Source organism: Carettochelys insculpta, chromosome 8 (assembly GCF_033958435.1).
Source record: "Carettochelys insculpta isolate YL-2023 chromosome 8, ASM3395843v1, whole genome shotgun sequence".
In the NCBI taxonomy this organism is placed as follows: Eukaryota; Metazoa; Chordata; order Testudines; family Carettochelyidae; genus Carettochelys; species Carettochelys insculpta.
This window is the reverse complement of record NC_134144.1, coordinates 24,011,287-24,032,859: the sequence shown is the minus strand read 5'-3', so window position 1 is coordinate 24,032,859 and position 21,573 is coordinate 24,011,287. Positions and strand designations below refer to the sequence as shown.

Genomic DNA, 21,573 nt, shown 5'->3' with positions numbered 1-21,573 from the left:
CCTTATATGCAGCTCCCCTGACTCATAGTTTCCTATCTAGTATGTTTTCAGTAATTCAACAAAATGCATTTCTTTGGCACAATAACCTATTAGATATATACTATAAATTAGAAGAACTACTTTTCTTTTTACTGGAAATTTATAGATTGTTTCCAGTTTGATGAGTATAAAAAGCTATGTTTTCTCAAAGTTATCTGTGATGGGTCCCCACCTGATTAGTATCTGCCAATAAATACTTGCAAAATTAAAGGTTTACGTTAAGGTGTTGTGGTAATTTGTTTTGTTTTTTGTTTTTTGAAATACAAATGGGGTGGGGGAGTCTGGGCTGTGAGGCAATATTGGGCCTGGCCCCAGGATGAACTGGGGGGGCTGGGGCCAAGGCCAGATGGGCAGTTTGAGGTCAGGGGAGGGGCAGTGGAGTTCCTGGCACCAGCATGGGGAGGGCAATAGTCTGGGGACAAAGGGGGCCAATGTCCAGCCAGGGTTCCTGGCCCCAATGTCTGGGGGAGGAATGGTCTCTTACCGGTGTCAGTACACTGTGGCTGAGGGAACACTTACCTGTCTGGTGGCAGGCCACCTGGACAAGTCCTGTCTCCATGCGGCCACTGCATTCCTGCTGCACCTTCCTTGCGTGGTCACACTGCAGAACTACTGTTCCCTGTGGTTGCCGACACCAGTGTTGAGTCTGATGTATGCCGTCCCTCCTCTCAATGTCTCTCGCTTTCCATGTTCTGTGAAATCCTGAGATTTCAGTCACTTCTCACTTGCCAGGCACAACCAAACCCTGACCTTGTTTTAAGTTGGCGTAAGAGAAACTTCATGGTCATAGCACTTAGGGTTTAGGAGAAGGTCTTGAACAAACATAGTATGCACAGATAGACACATACTCTCAAATATAAGATCTTTGTGTTTACATTTCTTTTTTATTCCAAATTGCAGGTTCAGTATTAGTATTTCAGCAAAATGTAAATGTTAGTTGGACATAATTTAATATAACCAGATAAAATACTTGCTCCAATTTCGAATGCATGTTAATACCATTGTATTTGACTCCCTGCAGCCTCTCAGATATATCACTCCTCTTTTTTTCTTTCTTTCTTTTTTTTTTTGGTGTGATAAATGGCATCTAAGAAATTGTGCACCAAACTTTGATTGTTCCTTACAGTGTGATACTTCTCTGAAAAGCAACTAAAAATCACTTTGTGGATTTCTGTCTTTTCTATCAGATGTGTATGTCAACTCTGCTTACTTTGCAGTATTCTGTAGTCTGTTAACATTTTAATATTTTATTTCAGTTTAGTTGTAAATCTTTTCTGTTTAAAAAATTCTAATATATTCTTGACTAGGTAAGAGAAGCTGAAAGTTTTAAAATTATTAGTATTTGGACAATAAATACATCAGCCTTCAGCTTTAGCTTCACTTTATTCAGCTCTGGTTAGTTATAGGATCTGATTCTCAGACTCTATTAAGCCATTCCAGTAGTGGAAAGGAACTGTAAATGTCACAGAAATAGTCTCTAGGGACTGCACTAATGAAAAATCTTAAGCAAAAACATGAATTTAAATCTATAAAAATATAGCTTCTGTCAATATATTTCATGCATTATTTATATGTAGTGGAATTCCTTCCATTAATAAAGCTACCTCTGTAGTGTTACGGTTTGGAGGCTTATGCTTAGGTGGTCTTACTAGAAGTTGTCTTTGCTGTTTGGCTTTTCCCTGGCTTTTTGGAAACATATAATCAATTTTATCCCCCCAATTACCCTCAAAGTTTAATTTTCCAGGAAATCTTATACACTCTGAGCTTCCATGATTATTGCTGTCTTCAAAAGCAACTACTTTGTTCAGGTTAGCATGGTTAGTGTGGCACACTTGTGCTCCTTTCTCTTTTTTGGCACAAGCTCCATTGAAGCCTCTCATATCATTAGAAACTGCATCCTTTCTAGATGTAACAGAATAGGATTTTTCAGACAGTACGTTCTGGAAAGGCTTGTGGGCTAAATCCTTACCATGCCTGGAAAACTGTAGACTTAAATTTCTACCAATGCTGTGCTGATTAGAATCAGAATTTCCTAGATGAAAGTAGCTTAAGCCATTTAACATTAAACCTTTTTGAGAATGTGGTGGATCTTGATTGTTATGAAGTGTTTGGAGGCTGTCCTGAGATAGTGTTTGCTTGAAGAACAATCCAGTGCCAGGTATGAAAAGCTCTGGTTCTACATGCTTTACAAGTTTGGCAATATACGTCTGAGATCCTGGCTGACTGACATCATGACTGGCTGATATATCCTTCCAGGTTAATGGATTATACACAATATATCCATCAATAGGACATGCATTTTTTCGGTACAATAACCAGTTGTCAATACATTCCCTGTGGAACTTAAAAAAAAAACAGTCAGGTGAGATAATTATAAACAATACAATATTTACTCCATCTTGGAAGAATACTATAGGAATAATTATTGCATGCAAAAACAACATTCCAAGGAGCCTGTTTTTTCTTTTTCACCACTGTTGTCAGTAGTATAATCAATGGGTCTCAGTGGAGCTACATTCATATATAACAAGCATACTCGTTTCATGTATCAAGTCCCAACTCTAAATTACTGTGGAAAATGCCTTCCTCAGCTCAGGTTGGCTGCTGTAAATCAATACATTTGAAGTACATTTGTTGACATGCTTCAGATTTAATCATGTGCCAAAAAGAAAATAGTTGCATCTATCCTTACTGACCTATAGACTTACTTTTGACACCAGTATTTTAAGTTCAGTCTAATTGTCCTGGCACTGTATTTACCACTTTTTCGAGAAATCTATAAAATATACTAAATATAGAAGTTAGATTGATATTTATGTCATTTTAGGCAACACTGGCTTTTCTTTCTACAGGCAGGTGTGAATTGCTACAGAATAGTTAATGATTTTCAACAACGAATATATTGTCAAGTTGCAGATCTGTAGTTACATGCACCTATGGGCTTCCTACGGTGTTTTGGAGAAAGGGAGGCTGCAGAAGAAATTGTATAATAGGCATGGTTGGGTATTAGAATAGTCTAGTAAGACAGGTAGTCCAAAACAATGATGTCTACAAAACATTTTGTCAATTGGTTGCCAGACATCTGAGTTTCAGATGGGTAAAGTGCCTTTCTACAAATGTATACTGAGAAAACTTTAAGGTTTCAAGGTGAAGCCAGGAAGCACTATCGGTTATGTTTCAGGGGAAACCATGCAGCGCACAGGTGAAAGGTGTTCCTCTTTACAAATGAGAAAAGGAGTTTGCTCATTCATTAGAGACACAGACTACATCTTACAATAGTATTTCAACCCAGGTTAACTAACCTAAGGATTTTTTTCTTCATTGAAGATGTAGCAATGTGGCTTTTAACTTGTGTCACAGTGCCTTTGATGTGGTGTTAGATTTTAGAGAGACAGGGTGAGGTAGAGGCTATAGTGCTCTAATTTTCCCCATTCGTGTGCAGAATGAATCTTGTTACGTGCACCAATATGGAGATGATATGTGACAAATCACCTCCATATTGGTACACATAACAAAATGAATGGGGTGGGTCTGAGGAGTTTGGAGTGTGGGAGGGGACACAAGGTAGGTCAGAGGGTGGGGTGTGCGAATGAGGTCTATGTTGTAGAGCTGAGACAGAAGGTTGGAGTGTGTTGTGGGCAGGGAGCAGGTGTGTAGGTGCAGGCCCTGCACTTTTAAGAGTCCTGCAGCAGCCCCATTGATCTGCTGGACAGGAGTGGGGAGCATTACCTGAGGACAGGAGACTTACCTGTGGCCAGGAGTTGCACACGGCACCAGTGGTAGCAGCATCAGGGGGTTGTCTCCCCCCCAACTCATCATGTGGGCACTCTGCTACCCCTCACTTTACTGCAGCAGGCTGGGAGGTCAGCCAAGCAGAACAGGCTGCTGCTCCCTCCACCAGCCTGGGGTGGGGGAGCTGACCCCCTTCTGCTTCTGCTACCACTGCTGTGTGTAATCCCCAGCCCCAGGTAATCCCTGGCCCTGTTGCTGGAGGAAGAGGTAAGGGGGTGGGGCAAAGGCAGAGCAAGGGAGGGGTTGTGCCTTGGAGAGCCAAGGGGGTTGACCCAGGCTCCAGGCCTGTGGCACTGGGGAGAGTTGCTCACATCCCCACCTTAGAATGGTCTTGGGTGCAGGCCTGGGGTGTGGCTGTGGATGAGGAGTTTGGGGAGCAGGTAGACTGCCCAGGGGCTGGGGATATAGGACTCTTTCCCCGGCCTTCTCCCTGCTAGCTGCAAGGAGCTTTGGAGAAGGAGGGGCCTCTGTCTCTGCACCCTCAGCAGTAGCAGCCAGCAGCAAATTCCAGGCCCAAAGGAGAGGCCCATGGCAGTCCTGCATGCCCCAACTGGCTCCCTTCCCCACTTCCCACACTCTAATTCTCCTCTTCAGGCCACTGTTGTGCAGCTTCTGAGTGGCTTTTTGCAGCCTGCTATGTGGCTGTCATGCAGATTAGAGGGAATTTAGGTGAGGTAATGCTTTTATTGGATCAGCTCCTGCTGGTGGGAGAAACAAGCTTACACAGAGCTTTTCTTCAGCTTTGGGGAACACTCAGATTAGGTCCATGCTACAAAATTGCATCAGGGCAGCTGCACCACTGTAGCACTTCTTGTGAAGATATTTTAAGACAGTGGTGAGCAACCTGCAGCGGGCAGGCTGCACAAGGCTCACTGGGACTTTACCTGTGGCCCGTGGACCTCCTGGCTGCCCTCCCTGTGCCCCCACACCTCTTGTGCACGAGGGTACCAAAGCCCTGCACTTCCTACTCCTCCTCCCTCCAGGAGCTGGCACACTGTGAATCAGCTGTTTGTGGGTGTTCCAGCTCTGGGAAGGAGCTGGAGGAGTGGGGACGGAACATGAATCAGGTTATCTGCAGTGATCTGAAAGTGCTGGGAGGGATGGGGAGAAGCAGGTAAGTGCGGGGATCCAGTACCCTGGTGCACCAGAGATGTGTGAGGGCTGGGGGCCATGAGACCAGAGGTGGAACCCCAGTGAGCCATAGGCTGCTGTGGCCCACTGAGGGGATTGGGGATTGCCTTAAGCCAATGGAAGAGTGCTCTCCCCTTCAGCTTAATAATTCCCTCTCTGTGAGAAGCATGTCAGCAAGAGAAGCTCTTCCACTAACACAGCACTTCCTACACTCTTTGTGTGTATCTTTGTACATCTACATTGCTCAGTAGCGTGGATTTTTCACAGCCCTGAGTTGACATGGTTTTACCAAAGTAAGTGCGTCGTGTAGACTTGGCTTCAGTGGCACCCTTAAATAAAAGATGGAACATATACTTTAGCATAAATAGCTAACGCATGTTTCAAGGCATCATTCAAGGCGACGTGGGTCGTTAATGCCCCTGCAGTCACAGCATCGAAAGGAAGGGGAAAGCAACAAGGAAAAAGTTGTTAATGGGTTACATATTGTTATCATAATAAAATAATCATGTTTTCATTCAGTCCATGATTTTTAGTGTCTAGCAAAGTTTTATGAACTTACTCCTAGGCTTGTCTTTTGGAAGTGTTGTGCAGAATTCCTTTAAGGATAAGGACAATGAGGTCTGATTTAGAGTGATTGCTTTGTGAAAAGTGTTCACCCCAGGAAATGTGGCAATTTTGTCTTTTAGCACAACAAGAAGTCACCTTTATAGACTAACCGATATTTTGGAGCATAAGCTTTCATGGGCAAAGACCTGCTTCGTCAGATGCATGATTGGGGTTTGGGGTTCCAGAGGGTTATCTAAAGAGTGTGGTCCCAGTAAAAGTGAGGGCCAGAGCTGACAAGGTCTATTCAGCAAGGTGGAAGTGGCCCGTTATCAGTAGTATGTATCAAAAGAGGGGAAAAAAAAGTCAGATCAGACAAGGGGATATGGCCCATTGTCAGAGTCTAATGTGGAGATGTTAACACCCACAGCAGAGAAGCTGCTTTAGTAATTTTGTCTTTTGTTATTCTCCCGTGCAAGTTAATTCAAAAACCTAATAAATCTGTTTTCACTCATATAGAGGTGTAGGGCCATGAAGAACCATTGATACTGAAAGAAAAGAGCAGTCCAGTAGCACTTTAAAGACTAACACAATAATTTATTAGGTGATGAGCTTTCATGGGACAAACCCACTTCTTCAGATCACAGCCATACCAGAACAGATTCAATATTTAAGGTGCACAGAACCAAAAATAGTAATCAAAGTTGACAAATCAGAAAAATATTATCAAGGTGAGCAAATCAGAGAGTAGAGGGGCAGAAGGGGAGGTGGTGGGGGGAGTCAAGAATCAGATAAAGCCAAGTATGCATAACAGCCCCTATAATGACCTAGAAAATTCCCATCCTGGTTCAAACCACTTGTTAATGTGGCAAATTTGAATATAAAAGAGAGTGCAACAGCCTCTCTTTCCAAACAGTTGTGAAAATTCCTCTTCAGTAAGACGCAAAATTTCAGGTCATGAACAGAATGGCCCACTGCACTAAAGTGTTGACTGACAGGTTTGTGAATCGGAAGTGTTTTTACGTCTGTTTTGTGCCCATTAATTAGCTGCTTTTTTGTTTTGATCGTATATAGACTAGCACAGCTATCTGTTACTGATCTTGAAAGGTTTTCTGTGAAAGGTGTTGATCCATTGTATCAGTGGTGATATGTCTGCAGGTTTTGCATCTGTTGTTCTGGAAGGGTTTGGTACCCATTTGAGTTGGTATGTCCTGGCCTTAGGGGAGTTTGTTTCTGGCAATAAGCTTAGAGAGACAGGGTCTTGTTTGAAGACAGAAGGAAGTGGGAGGGCTAAGAAAAAATTGTTTCAGGTTCAAGTGTCTGATAACTAGTGGTGTGAAGCCAGAGGGGGGTTATTTTTGTATAGCAGCAGGTTCCCATAGGGTATTTGAATGACCCATCCCAAGAAACAACTTACTTCTTTCTTTGGAAAAGTTTCCTTGGTTCATGAAGGTGGTTTAAAGTGTATTAAGGCATATATCCCACGCTTAGGATAGTAACAGAGAGGGAGCTGTGGTTGTCTATATACTATCAAAACAAAAAAGCAGTCAAGTAGCACTTTAAAGACTAACAAAATAATTTATCAGGTGAGCTTTTGTGGGACAGACCCACTTCTTCAGACCATAGCCATACCAGAACAGACTCAATATTTAAGGCACAGAGAACCAAAAACAGTAATCAAGGAGGATAAATCAGAAAAAAATGATCAAGGTGAGCAAATTGGAGTAGAGGGATAGAAGGAAGAGTCGGGGGAGGTCAAGAATTAGATTAAGCCACGTATGCAAATAAGCCCCTATAGTGACTCACAAAATTCCCAGCCCAGTTCAAACCACGTGTTAATGTGCCAAATTTGAACACAAAAGACAGCTCAGCTGTCTCCCTTTCAATAGTGGTGTGAAAATTTTTCTTTGGTAACACGCAAACTCTTCAGTCATTAACAGAATGGCCCACTCCATTACTTTCTGTTGTATGAGTGCCTGGATGTAGATAACGTGCCTTGGTGTGTTACAAGTGGTTATTGGGTCAAGGAAGATAAGTGTGGAGATCTGTGGGTTTCTTGTATATAGGGTTCCACTGCTGCAGCTGATCATGGTGTCCAGGAAGTTGATGTTTGGTGTGGGGATATTCTGAAAACAGTTTAATGGACAACTGGTGGTTGAAGTTGTGGTGGAAATCTGAGAGAGAGTTTGTCTGCAAGGTGAAAATATCATTACTGTATCTCAGGTATATCATTTTTGTGGTGCATTTATTCATAAATTACTCTTCAAGGTTACCCATGAGGAGAGTGGCATATTGGGGAGCTCTCATAGTACCCACAGCTATTCACGTAGTTTGGACATTTATTGTTGAATGTAATATTATGATGCGTGAGGATGAAATACATATGTTCGGGTATGATATCCAATACCTTTATCTTGCAAATATTTGAGTGAGGCAGTTATGCCATCTTTGTGAGAGATATTGGTGTATAATGTAGGTGACATTCACAGTGGCAAGTTAACGTTGTTGAGTTTGTGGAGAAAGCTTGTGTTTTGTAGGAAGCAGTCCCCACAACATACTTTTCAAGATCCATGAGTCCCATGCACAGCTATCACAATGTGAGGCATCTTATTCGGGGCATTAAATGACTCTATAGTATCTGGCTAGGCAATCACATTGCTCTTAGATGAACTTTAAGAGGAATATTACAACAGACTAAACCACTTTGCTACCTGTGCATGAACACTTTTCACTGAGCACTTATAACCCACGCATCTACTGGGTGACACAGAGAGAAAGAATGAGTCTCCTCTGTAGCCTTAACTGAGAGCCAAGTAACTTTTAGCTTATGCGCTATGCTTCAGCAATTGCAGGTTTGGTTCCACCTGTTGGCTGTTACACAATCACTCAATACCGCTCCCTTGTCATCCTTTAAAAACAAAGAAAACTGTATATGATTTTCAAAAGGTGAGCTTGTCAAAAATCTTAAAATTCATAACTTTGCTAAATGCTAAAAATCATGGACTGAACAGACACAGTGGATTTATGGCTTCTTACAACTGCCCCTCCTACTTTCTGCTCTAGGGATGGAGGGATGTTAATAATCCACTTCACCCTGAATGATCCTTGAAATACATTAACTACTTATGCTAAACAATCTGTTCCATTGTGTATTTAGCTGTAATAGTGAAACTATGGCTACGCTACAGAGTTCATAGCATAATTCACACATTTTAAAAAGTTGATGAAAACTCAAGCACTGGAGGGACCAAGTGTCTAGATTATATCCACGTGCATTAGGATTTTGGCATGAATACTGTTTTTTGGGTTTAGTGTAATTTAGAAATTTAGTTTTCTTTACCTTGTGATTACATGGCAAGAGTCTTGCATACTGACCAAGGCGAAAGATCTTCAAGCAGAGCCTGCATTGCAGACCTGGAGCAAGAAATTGGCTACGTTTTCTAATCAGCATCATAGGTAAAGATTTTACAATATCCTTTGGTATGCAACTGAATCTAAACAATAGAAAATACAGAATATTCATCTTAGCATAGAGTAGCAAAAGGCAATAGAAACTGAACCTTCAAAATGACAGGTTAAGTTTGGTGATAGGACTCTCACTCTGACAGGCTGATTCAGTAGACAGATGAGTCTGGCCATCATTACAGAGCCCTTGATCTTGCTACAGAAGCATCATAAGAGGACCCTTACTTCTTCCAGAAGAGAGATCATTATGATATGGAGATACACATCTCATAGAACTGGAAGGGACCTTGGGAGGTCATCTAGTCCAGTCCTCTGCCCTCTTGGCAGGATAATCTAAACTGACCTTCTGTATTATATAGGCCAAAGAATTTCACTCAGGTAATTCCTGCATCAAGTTTATAATTTTGGGTTGACATGATATAATGCCCATTTTTATTTCTCAGAGAACCAAGGCAAAAAGGATTTAAGCAAGTTGCTCCAAATCACGTAGGAAGCTTGTGTTGAGCCTGAAAGTTGACTAGTATCTTAATGACACAGCTATCCTTCCTAAGACTTTCTATGAATGGTGTACAGATTGTTTGCATGTGTGGATTGTGTTGAAGTTACAGTACACTAAATCAGTATTCCGTTCTAGTACAAAGTAGTAAAATGCTGGCTCTTACCACTGAACTGCAAAAAGTTTGATTACAATGAGCACTCAATTCATATTTATTCAAATCGCTTTCACTTTCAAACCTGGGTAGTAAGCCCATTTTCATAAGCTTTTAATGTGATATTACTGGTACTTCCTCTTTACATTTACAAATTCCAAACATTTAGTTTTTAAAATAAATAGTTTTTGGTTTTTGACAGCAGATTTTTTAATTGCTGTCCAAAAACGTAGTTCATAATATGATAGTTTAAAATGCTCTTCCATGGCTTAGGTGGTTAGTCCATAAACACAGGTGAGCAGACAACTTGCTCACTAGTTAAGGACATTTGAAATTTAATTTTAAGTAGGTTAAGAAGTTAAAAAATTAATATATATTGTTCAGTTTCTCTAAAGCATTTCCTGTTACCTTTTGCGGGTTCATTTCTATAAGCAAAAAGGAACGCTAATGAATTGAGAAAAATAATTGTCTTAAAGATGGACTCTGATTACATTAAATAGGATGAAAATGTATCTTACGTCTCCCGAGGATGTAAAATCTCCTCTTCAGAATTATCCCGACTATTAATGCTTTTTGCATTTCCCTCTGAAGTTGAAAATTGTGAAACTTGGTCAAGTGATCTCCATCTCTGATTTCTTTTCTGTTGCACACAGAAAGAGCTAATGAAAGACTGCTAAATATGATGCAAGAAATTGAGGGAAAAAGCCCTCAAATTCTCAATAGCCAAAATGAGTTTTGTAAAATCATAAAAAGAGAAATGATGAACAATTTAATACATTTGTTCTCTAGAAAATTCTGTGGCAAAAAACACCATGGATTAATTATGATTTTGACTGAACAACCTATATTTAACAGAGACCAGTGGGGTGTTTTTTTTTGTAAAAGGACAGGTGCAGGTACTCACCCCCAAGTGACTGTATGGGCACAAAAAAAAAAAAAAAAAAAAAAAAGACCTGAGACAGACTATTGTTGTTAGAAGTTTTAAAAGCTCTGAAGTGCTGTGGTGTCATATCTCACAAGCCCAAAGAACAATCTTGGCCCTTATGTCTGAAACAAACTAAAAACCCAAATAAACTTATCCTTATGGATAGTAAACTTGAAGACAATATTTCTGGGTCCTTAAAAGCAAAGCTGCAGAAAAATCAGATCTATATACTTGAGTCACAATTGACTCTAAGAAGGATATAGCTATCTTTGTTCACGTGGTTTATGTGGCTTGACGCTACACAGTGAATTAGTGCCATAAAAATTGATAACAGGTTAGATCAGGCCCCATGCCTTTTAGATCCTGGGGCAGGGCACAGCTGAAGGTCTAGGCAGTTCACAATTATAACCCCATACTTTAGTACTAGGCCTGTGCTCCCAGCACTCCCCTAGAAGTGTGGTGGTTCTTCGAGTGCTTGCTCATGTCTATTCAACATAGGTGCGTGCACGCCATGTGCATGACTGTTGGAAAGCATTCCCAAGCTGCTACCCATTGTGTTGGCTGTGGAGCCCTATATGTGACCATGCAAACCCAACCCCCACCTCAGTTCCTTCTTACCACTAGTGTGGACTGTTGGAACTGTGGCTGAGTACTTGTTGCTATGCCACGTCTCCCTAGCTCTTCACTGTATAAATAATTATAAACAGCTCTTTAGCATAGCCATTGTTTTCAAATTAGCATTAAGTAGCCAGCAGGTAGGGACAGGTCTCCCTTCTCTTCCTGGGTCCCCTCTTGGAATGAAAAAGTCCCAGAGCTTTAAGCAGTGCAGCTCCTGCTTGAAGTCTATGCTGATGAGTGACCCCCCACGACTCTTGCCTTCGTTGTCTGGCGTAAGCTCATCAGGCTGGTAAGTACTGAATCTGCGGAGGTTTCAAGCCAAGACTCATAAGGATCAAGACTTTTTGCTTCGTCAACTCCTCATGGAGTCAGCACTTCACCTTCTGCAGCAGGGCTCCACATCTGGCTCTTCAATGCACAGCATGCTGCCTTCCACTCTAGACTTGGAGTTAAGAAGCACTCTCTCTCTCCAGCACGTGTCTCCAAGGTGCCCAAGTCATCAGCACCAGCCACATCAACCTTAATACATCTAGGGCCTGTGACTTATGCCTCAACAACACATACACCAAGCCCGATCTTCCTTAATTCACCCAGAGAACTTGTGCTGTCTGGCCCTTCTTCGATGCCTGACACGTACTGGGTGATGTGGGGACTTATAGAGATGATGCAGTCTTTGACAGACAGAACCCTCTGCCCCTTGGTGTTATCTCTGGGAGCAAGCCTGCACTTATAGGTCCTCCCATTCCAGCGCAAGTGCCTGGCCACTCAGAGTCCTGGCACCACTCTGAGGCCACCACTTGGCCATCCACGGCACCTTCAGTCTGACTCGTGGCTCCGGTTGCACTCGCAGCACTGATCTCTGTCCTGCTCCACGCATGGCAATGCCTGTTAGAGTGTCTCCATGGTGGGCAGCTCTGACTACAATTTTTTGAGACGCTCTGCTCACAGCAGCTATGTCGACACTGTCTCTGTACAGGTCCACATCCATCTCGATGCTGTTCCAGTTTGGATCCTTCCAGCCATTGTCTGGTCCCCAAAGGTCAATCACCTCTGCCCCATCCAGTGGCAGGCCCAGGCACTCCTCAGCACCATTCCTGCTCTGTGAGCTGATGGGTTCTGGAGGAAAGAAAAAGCAAGACAGCCTGCCTGCAGATCCAATTCAGAATGTTGGTCCCATTCTCAGCATCCGCTGCATTCAACATGTTGATATCATTCTTGGTGCCCTTCCTCTGTGGCTCGCCAGCCTGCATCACAACGCCATCCTATTCTTCATACCTGTCTCACTCTCCTTGCTAGTCTCACTTACCCCATTGGTCCCACTGGTGTTCCCAGTCCTGGCTCAATGCAGTTTGCCCCTCTCCACCAATGGCTCCCGCTGGATTGGCCCTGCCATGGCCCTCTTGCTTGGTCATGCCTGCCTCACTTCAAGGGTCTTTGGTGCTATCCAACTGCTCCACCCTGGTGGACCCCTGCCTGCATAGGGACATGGGAGTTCTTCAGTGGTCTCCCTCCCAGTGGCAGTTTTGAACACCTTTGGCATACCATTAGGCGCAAGGAACCATGCCCCCTCCTCAGCCTCAGCTTTCGGACACCCCTCTGGCTCCTGAAGCTACAGTTAGCTGCCCTCCTCTGGACCTTCATCCTTCCACTCCTCCAGAGGAAACGCCTCATACCCCCCCACCTGGATAGTCTGGGGTTTCAGTACAGACAACACCCCCATTGGCCTCCTCCACCTCCTCTCCAGACAAGGCAGTAGTGGGTACCTCTGTTTCAGGTCCTCTACCTACGGACTTGCAGACACTCCAGGACCTCCTTCACCAGAAGAGTTATCAGCCTCAACCTTCCCATTGAGGACGTCACTGAGTCGGATGATCCTACCATTGACATCCTCACAGTGGAGGGTCCTTTGCATGTGGCCCTTCTGTTTAACAAGACCATCTTTGTCCCCTGTCACCTTCATCTGGCAAACTCCTCTCTCAATTTCTCCCACTTCACGGTGCGTGTGCAAATAGCTCAGGCTGAGCACTTGTATACTCACCCTCCCCGCTTGCTCCCTGGTGGTAAACATGGTTAATGAAAAGGAGTGACAGGGTCAACAAGCTCCAGCCCCAAAATTCAAGGATATCTGAATCAATCTGGATCCCACCAGTTCTATACATGGTGTCACTAGGCACCATCATTCCCACTCTTTATTGGAAGGATGCATACTTCCATATTGAAATTCAGCCTTCCTATTGGCGCTATCTCAATTTACTGTGAGCCATCTGCATCTTCAATTTATGGCCCTTCTGTCTGGGCTCTCCACGGCCCCTGGGGTGTTTATTAAATGTATGACGGTGGTGGCTGCCTTCCTTTGATGCAACGGTGTTGACATTTACCCCTGCCTGGAGGATGGGCTTCTGCAGGGCTGCTTACTCTGGCAGGTACAGGCCAAGGTGGCTTTCACCATAGAAAATCTAACCAAGCTGTGGTTCATGCTCAACCTGGCAAAGTCCTCATTAATCCCACTCAACACATCGAATTTATTGGGTTGGAAGTTGATGCCACCATAGTTTCTGGTCACCATGGTCAGTATGAGCATCTGCCTGCTGGGCCACATGGTGGCATGAACATATGTGATTCCCTTTGCCAGGCTGTGCTTATACTCCTTCCAGGTATGACTGGCATCGGCATATTACCCTGGCTAGGACAGCATGGAAATGGTTGTTGCAGTATATATCCAACACTCTCTGCTGGCGGTTAGATCCTCAAAATGTGCTGCTCAGTGTTCCCTTTAATGTCCACCCCCCAGCCTACCATGTCTCTAGTAACAGACCCATCTGTTTTGGACTGTGGGGCTCACTTGGGGCATCTCACAACTCAGGCAATGTGGTCTGCAGAGGAGCTGTCCCTCCATATCAATATGCAAGAGCTTCAGGCCATTCGCTTTCCTGTCTCACTTCCACTACCTCTGTGTCATGGTCCTAAAGGATGACATCCTGGCCATTAACTACACCAGTCATCAGGAGAGCACACTCCTCACTCAGCTTGGAAGCTTTGTGACTGTGGGAATAGTGTATAGCTCACTCGATCTACCTGGAGGCCTCTTGTCTCCTGGGGGTTCCAGAATTGGCCAGCAGATGGCCTCAGTCACTGTTTCTTTCTCATAAGTGGTTGCTTCCCATGAATGTCCTCTGCTCTGTCATCCAAAAGTGGGGCTTTCCCCAGCTGGACCTCTTCACATCTCCAAGCAAATTTAAGTGTCCTCAGTTTTGCTCCTTCGGGTATCTCAGTCCCGGCTCCTTAGCACACGTGTTCCTGATTTCCTTGGAACTTGGGGCTACTCTTTGCCTTATCTCTGCTCCCTCTTGTGCATAAGATGCTTCTCAGGATTTACAGGGACTGAGTGGACATTCCCTGGTACCCCCATGCTAATGATACTCTTGGGTGCTCCCACCTATTTGGCTTCCCTGGCCTCTAGACTTCATCACGAAGAACCATGTTCATGTTTGCAGCTAGACCATCGCTCGCCAGCATTGCCTCATACCTATGTCTTCCTCTGTCCTCCACATTCTGGATTAACTTCTTTCCCTGAAGCAACAGGGTCTCACTTTTTCTTCCTTCAAGATCCATCTGATAGCCATCTCAGCCCTCCATCCATGGAAGGCAGGCTGTCTCTTCTGTTTTCTTGAACCTCATGGTAGGCATGGACCACTTTTTCGAGGGCATGGACTGCCTTCACTCACCAGCCAGATCTGGGCTTGGACCTTAATCTAGTTCTCCGCATGCTCCTGGACACCCCTTTGGAACCCTTCAGCTACAGCATATTCTATATGAGCTCCACGTCCTCCACTCCCTTTCTGGCTCATGTTCCCCTCTATAAAATCTGTCGAGCAACAATATTGTCCTCTGTACACACTTTTACATTGCACTATGCTATTGTGCAGCAGTCTAAATGGGATGTTGCCTTCAGGGCCTCTGTCCTTGAGTCAACCATGCGTTGACTCTGACCCTTCCTCCTAGGTTGGGCCTGTCATTCACGTACCCTGAATAGATATGAGCAAGCACTAAAACAAGACAAAAGGGTTACTTACCATTTTAACTGTTCTTTGAGATGTGTTGCTCATAGCTATTCAAAACCCATCCTCTTTCCCCGCTGTCAAAGTAGCCAGCAAGAAGGGGTAGTCGGGTCAGAAGGGTTATACATCAGGTTCTACACTAGCACCACTCCAGGCGGCTCCACAGCCAACCCAATGGGTAGCAGCTAGGACAAAACTTTCTGACAGTCATGCACACAGTGCACCCCCACCTAAATCTCTAAGGCTATGTCTACACTAAGAGAAATCTTCGAAATGGCCATGCAAATGGCCATTTTGAAGATTACTGATGAGGCACTGAAATGCATATTCAGCACCTCATTAGCATGCCGCTGGCTGTAGCTCTTCAAAATTGCTCTGTTTCGCTCCCGCGCGGCTTGTCCAAATGGGGGTCCTTGTTGAAAAGACCCTGGGAACTTTCGATGTTGGTGGGGTCCTTTAGAAAAGGACCGCCATCTGGACGAGCCGTGCGTGAGCAAAACATAGCAATTTCGAAGAGCTGTGGCTGGCAGTATGCTAATGAGGCACTGAATATGCATTTCAGCACCTCATTAGTAATCTTCGAAATATTTCGAAGTTTTGTGCTAGTGTAGACACGGCCTAAATGTTGGACTTCCTCTTTAATATGGGCAGTGCACTGTGGGATGTGAATGTATGTTGTTCTTAAAATAGGAGTTACAAAAAGTCTGGTTTGATGTTATTTATTAAGGACTATATTATATTCACATGCACAGCAGCTCTTGAATTATTGAGCTTTTTGCCAAATTCAAAATAAAGTGCTCTTCTTGCTCTTCTGGTTGCTGACCCCTGAGCTAGTGGCTGTCCTCAGCATTAAAGCAGTGGGGTCATACTCAGTTTACTTTAGGCCCAGTGTCAATCTTCAAATCCTCCTATAAAACCAATAATTTTACTGAAAAATTTTCACCACCTCCCCACCTGCCTAAGGTTCTAGGAGGGAGTTTGGAGGGGGGGAGGGTATTGGAGTTCATTTGGGGTGCAGGCTCTGGAAGGGAGTTTAGACGCAGAAAGTATAAGAGGTTGAACTTTGGAGGGAGTTTGGGTGGAGGAGAGAATCTGGGGTGCAGGCTATGCTAGGGAGTTTGGGGGCTGGAGGGAGGTGGAGCAAGATGAGTATAGGCTCTGGGAGACAGCAGGTGTACATGTGGGAGTGGGGCATTTAACTAGGGCACCCTCCTCTGGCAGCATCTCTATGGGGACAGGGATCTCTGCATCTTCCCTCCCATCCACCCTCCGTCAGTCAACCTCCCACCCTGTTGTTTTGGATACTCGCCTGTTCCAGTGCATGTCGTGCAGCCCTGCCTGCCATTCCATGGCAATTTAAAATGCCCTGCAGCGGGAGGGGGCTGCCACCTCTGTAGGAAGCACAACTGGCCTAGAGCAGCTTCTAGCTGATAGCTACACACTGTTGCCAGCATGTCCTTGTGGCCTGGAGGAGGTATATGTCTCCATGTGCTGCTCCCGCAGCTTGAGCAGTGCACACAACACCCTCCTCCGTGGGCCCCAGGGACTCACGTGCTGGCATGGGCCTGATTAAAAATTTTTTCATAAATAGTTTGCAGGCCAGATGGTGGAAGGGAAGGTTACTCACCCTGTGCACTAACTGGAGTTTTTTGAGATGATGTTCCCATGGGTGCTCCACGTTTAGGTGTCGCTGCACCTACTGGTTGGAGACTCATTGGTAGCAGTGTCCCCCACCCCCAGCTGCCCACACATGCAGGGCACAGGCATGAGATTCCTGTGGCACTTACTGTACATGCGCAAGCAGCTGGCTCCTCAGTTCTTTTCTGATCCGGAAGCTAAAGCAGGAATCCAAAACAGAGAGGAGGAGGGTGGGTGGTGGAGCGCACACACACAGGGACAAATCTCGAAGAACTCCAATTACTTCACAGGGTAAGTAACCTTGCCTCCTTCTTCGAGGGTCCCCATGGGTGCTCCACCTTTAGGTGACTACAAAGCAGCGCCACTGTTTGGACATGGAACCTTTAGATGGTGTATATTGGCTGCTGACAGTACAGAATGGCCAAATGCAGTATGTATGTCAGCAAAAGTCTGTATAGCATAATGGTGCATGAACGTGTGAGCAGACACCCAAGCAGCTGCTCTACAAATGTCCTCAGTGGACATGCCCAGGAGGAAGGCTGTGGAGGTAGCCATTGCCTGTGTGGAATTGGCACAGACATTTGCTGGGAGTTATCTGTTAAACATGTTGTCAGCGAGTCTTCCACAACCCAAGATCCACTTGGACAAACCTTTGCCTAGAGAAAGGCATGCCCCAAGATCTTTCAACTGAGGAGACAAATGGTTCTGGAATGGCTGTGTTCTTTGCAGGTAGAAGGCCAAGGCCCCGTGGACATTGAGAGTATGCAGGGCTTTGTCCCTATCGTCAGTATGAGATTTGGGGAAGAAGGCTGGTAAGTATACTGGCATTGGAAAGTGGTAAGTACTTTTTAGAGGAATTCAGGGTGGGTGTGGAGGACTACTTTGTCCTTGTAAAAGGTTGCACATGGTGGCTCCAACATACTTCCACCTCTCCCACCCTTCATGCCAAAGTGATCTCTACAAGGAAAGCCACTCCCATGGACAAGTGCAACAAAGAGCCTGTGGCTCTCGGCTCAAAGGGTTTGCTGGTTAGGGCCCTGAGGACTAAACTGAGGTCTCATGCAGGTGTTGGTTCTTTAATTGAAGGGAACATGTTGTGGAGGCCCTTAAAGAACTGCTTGACTGATGGGTGGGTGAAGACCGAATGGTCCTGGATGGGGGGGTGAAAAGCCAATATGGCTGCAAGGTGAACCCTAATCATTATGATGGATAGGTTTGTCTGTTGCATGTTAAGCAGGTACGTGAGTACATGTGGAATCCCCATGTGCAAGAGATCACATGGTTCAGAGAGGCACCAGGTGACAAAGCACTGCCATTTATGTGAATAGGTTTTCCTTGTTGCAGGTCATCTGCTGTTCTGCAGGATTACTTGGACCTCCAGTGGACAATGCAGCTATGAATCTGTCAGCCAACCAGGTACCATGCATGGAGGTAAAGGTGGTTGATGTCTGGGTAGCAAATGGACCTGTTCTGTTGGGTTAGCAGTGAGGGAATGCGAAGGAGATTATATGGGGGATGTCTGGACAGCAGTAGAAGGTCAGAGAACCAGGGCTGTCTGGGCCATCTGGGTGCTAGTAATATGACCCGAGCCTTGTCCTGCTTTATCTTGAGCATGACCTCTGCATGACAGGGACTGGTGGGAATGTATATGCTAAAGGTGTATTCCATATTATGTTGAATGCACCCCACAGTGAATTGCGGCCTAATCCATGTTTGGAGCAGTAGTAGAGGCAACGTGTTGGCATTTGTGGCAAATAGATCCACAGTGGGGGAATCCCCAAGTGTGGAAGAGCTGTAAGATGGTGGATCTGTTTATTTCCCACTCATGATTGAGGAGAAAATTGTGGCTGAGGTTGTCAGCCAGTAGATTCTCTCTGCCTGATATATAGGCCACTACAAAGTGGATTTGTTGAGGGATACACCACTCCACAGCTGTACTACTTCTCGACAGAGTTGTCATGAGTGTATTCCACCTTGTTTGTTGATGTAGTGGATTGTCATATTGTCTGTCATTATTTGGACTGTGTTGTTGCTTATCTCCCTGGAGAAGTGCATGCAGACATCACACTGCCCTAAGCTCCCCAAGGTCGATACGCTTGAGCCATTCATCTGCTGACCATGTGCCCTGAACCACTTGGCTCTGTAGGTGGGCACCCCAGCCTAGTCATGAAGTGTCTGTCATGACAGCTGGTGAGGCTCTTTGAAAGGAAACGTCTGCATATATTTTATAGCTGTGTCCACCAACTGAGGGAGTCCCTGGCTTTTCTCTATTATCTCCTTGTTTCCTAATTAGGTTTCTTCTTTTTTTTTTTTTTCTTTTTTTGAATAGTTGGTTAAGTGTGTGTGGTGAGGGAACTGCTCAACTGCAACCAAAGCCAGCAACAGTCAGAGAAAAACTGAGGATCCAACTGTCTGAGCGTGCGCAGTGCCACAGGCATCTCATGCCTGTGCAGGCAGTCTGGGAAGCACTGCTACCAACGAGTCTCCAACCAGTAGGCACTGCAGGGCTGTAGCACCTAAAGGTGGAGCACCCACTGTGACCCTTGAAGAAGAACTGCTCAGGCTATAGATGACCCACAGGCCATGTCTTTGAAACCTCTGGTTTAAAGGGTGACCCCGACCATAGAGTGGGGCACTGAGGAGGTAATACAATGTGCCTATTATTTTTACAGAAAGTACTGCTGGACATGAGTAATGGGAAACATGTCTGTTCCCTGGTTCTGCACAGTCACTTGAAAGATCCAGGCAAGACAGGGGACTAACAGTACAGAGGCAGCCAACATTCTGATCATGGGTCACCATCCCCATCCCCACAGTTGGGCCTATTTTGGAGTATCCATTCAATTTAGGGTGCTACTGCTTCCTAGCTATTTGAAGTATTTCATAGTGGTTTGTATTCAAGCACAGGTGATCTTATTCAGTGTAAAGATTTTTTATTTTTTAAAAAACAAGAGTTGCTTTACATTCCCAAGTACAATGTTTTCTCTATCTGACCATTCTCTATCTTTGGATGTGATGCATTAAAATATAATTCTGTACCTGTCGAAAGCTAAAAACATGTGGAGAATGGCAAAAGCTAGTGAAGCATTTATGGCATAGGTGATATTCGCTACATTCAGTGCACCTAAAAAACAAAAATATAAGGTACTTAGAGTGGAATGTTAACAGTTCCAGAGAACTTATTAATGTAAGAAAAGCCATTGTTGAAAATACTGTTTAGTATCAGAAAGTCCCCTGTTACAGTATAAAACTGTTCTAACACACACCTATAGCCCCAGGGGAAGTTTTTAGAAAATAAAGCCCTTTGCTTTGTTTTTGGCTGAATTTTATACAAACACGAATAGTGTTTTGCTACTGGTGTGGGCTGTGGACCCAGTATGTCAAAGGGGCCCAGAAAATGCTGTCATTACCACAGAACAGAGGTTTTCATTCTTTGGTACACAGATCTCTTGTATTCTGTGGACTGTCTTAAATTTTCAAGGGTTCTGCCCTCTCTTCAAAATTGTTTTATGACCTCCTAAAGTGTGTGTTGCGGGGCACGAGAGACTGTAAACCACTGGTTATTTCACACTTGAAGGAGAAAACCCATACACATTCCCTCAGCTTGCTGAACACCACCAACATTTCTGTATTTTCCTCCTCAGGATAATACAGTCATGACAAAGTAGCATATGCACAAAGTAATTTAAGATGAAGGAATCCTGGAAGATGCTTTGCTCAGTAAAAACAATAAGGGAGGGCGGGGGAGGGGTGGAGGAACACTTTGCAACATGCTTTAGGGAGGACAAGTAAACTAATTTTCCAAAAGTGATTCTGGGTTCAACAGTCTTCTGAAAATACATTATTTAAAATAACCTCACAGCTCTCTATATTTGTTGACAAGATTCTAGCTGATCAGTATTTTATTTAAAACACGATTCAACATAGCATTGTACATTTGACCTTGATTCAACTCCCAGCACAACTCATCTGAAGGAAAAAACAACTACTCAGCACAGCGACTCCAATTTCGCAAACAATTATATGAATAATTTCAGAGAGACTAGTTGGTGAGGAAGTCTTATTGGATCAATTTCTGTTGATGAAATAGAGAAGCTTTGGAGTCACATAGAGCATCCATCATTACAGACAAGAGGCCAGCACTTTCGCAAGCTCAGAAAGATGAGTTCTTCAACTGAGGAGGAGTTGAAGTCTCTGGAAACTGACCATAGACTGCAGATGTGCTTATGCAAACAGCCTTCACATAGGAAGACAAGAATAGCCAGCATATTGTACTTCTGTGGAAGGCACTGAATGAGGGAGTGTCAAGTCATAACCAAGAATACTGGTGAGAGACAACCATTCTGAACAAAGCCTATACCTAAGTAGATTAAATTTTAGATGTCTTCAATTTTACTTCCTTGTAAAGGGCATGGCTACACTAAGTTAATAAGGTTGACTTACAGTAATTAAAATTGGCTCTTCATGTCCACATTATGCTCCTTCTGTCAGTTTTGCCTGATCAGGAGTACTTGCACCATTTAAGGGCAGCATTGTGGCACACTGACAGCTGGAACCTTAGTGCTGATTGCGTGGCTTGTCATCCTCAGGTGGTACTGCAGGCCTTTGGCTGTCAAAGTTAGCCACAGGTGATATAAGCAATGCAGTGTCTACAGGGGCACTGTTAACCTAACTAAATTGATCTAGTCGCTAGGCTGCACACAGTGGTTATTAC

The 21,573-nt window shown here is 44.4% G+C and overlaps 1 protein-coding gene across 1 annotated transcript in view; it reads right to left on the bottom strand.

Moving 5' to 3' along the window:
* The window catches only part of ZSWIM2 (zinc finger SWIM-type containing 2), a 60,518-nt gene that overhangs the window by 24,844 nt on the left and 14,101 nt on the right, over positions 1–21,573 (bottom strand). The window contains 4 exon segments of the mRNA XM_075001647.1: positions 559–2,381; positions 8,846–8,999; positions 10,139–10,260; positions 19,899–19,983. Of these exon segments, the coding sequence (XP_074857748.1) occupies positions 1,596–2,381; positions 8,846–8,999; positions 10,139–10,260; positions 19,899–19,983 (1,147 nt within the window). The 3' untranslated portion in view covers positions 559–1,595.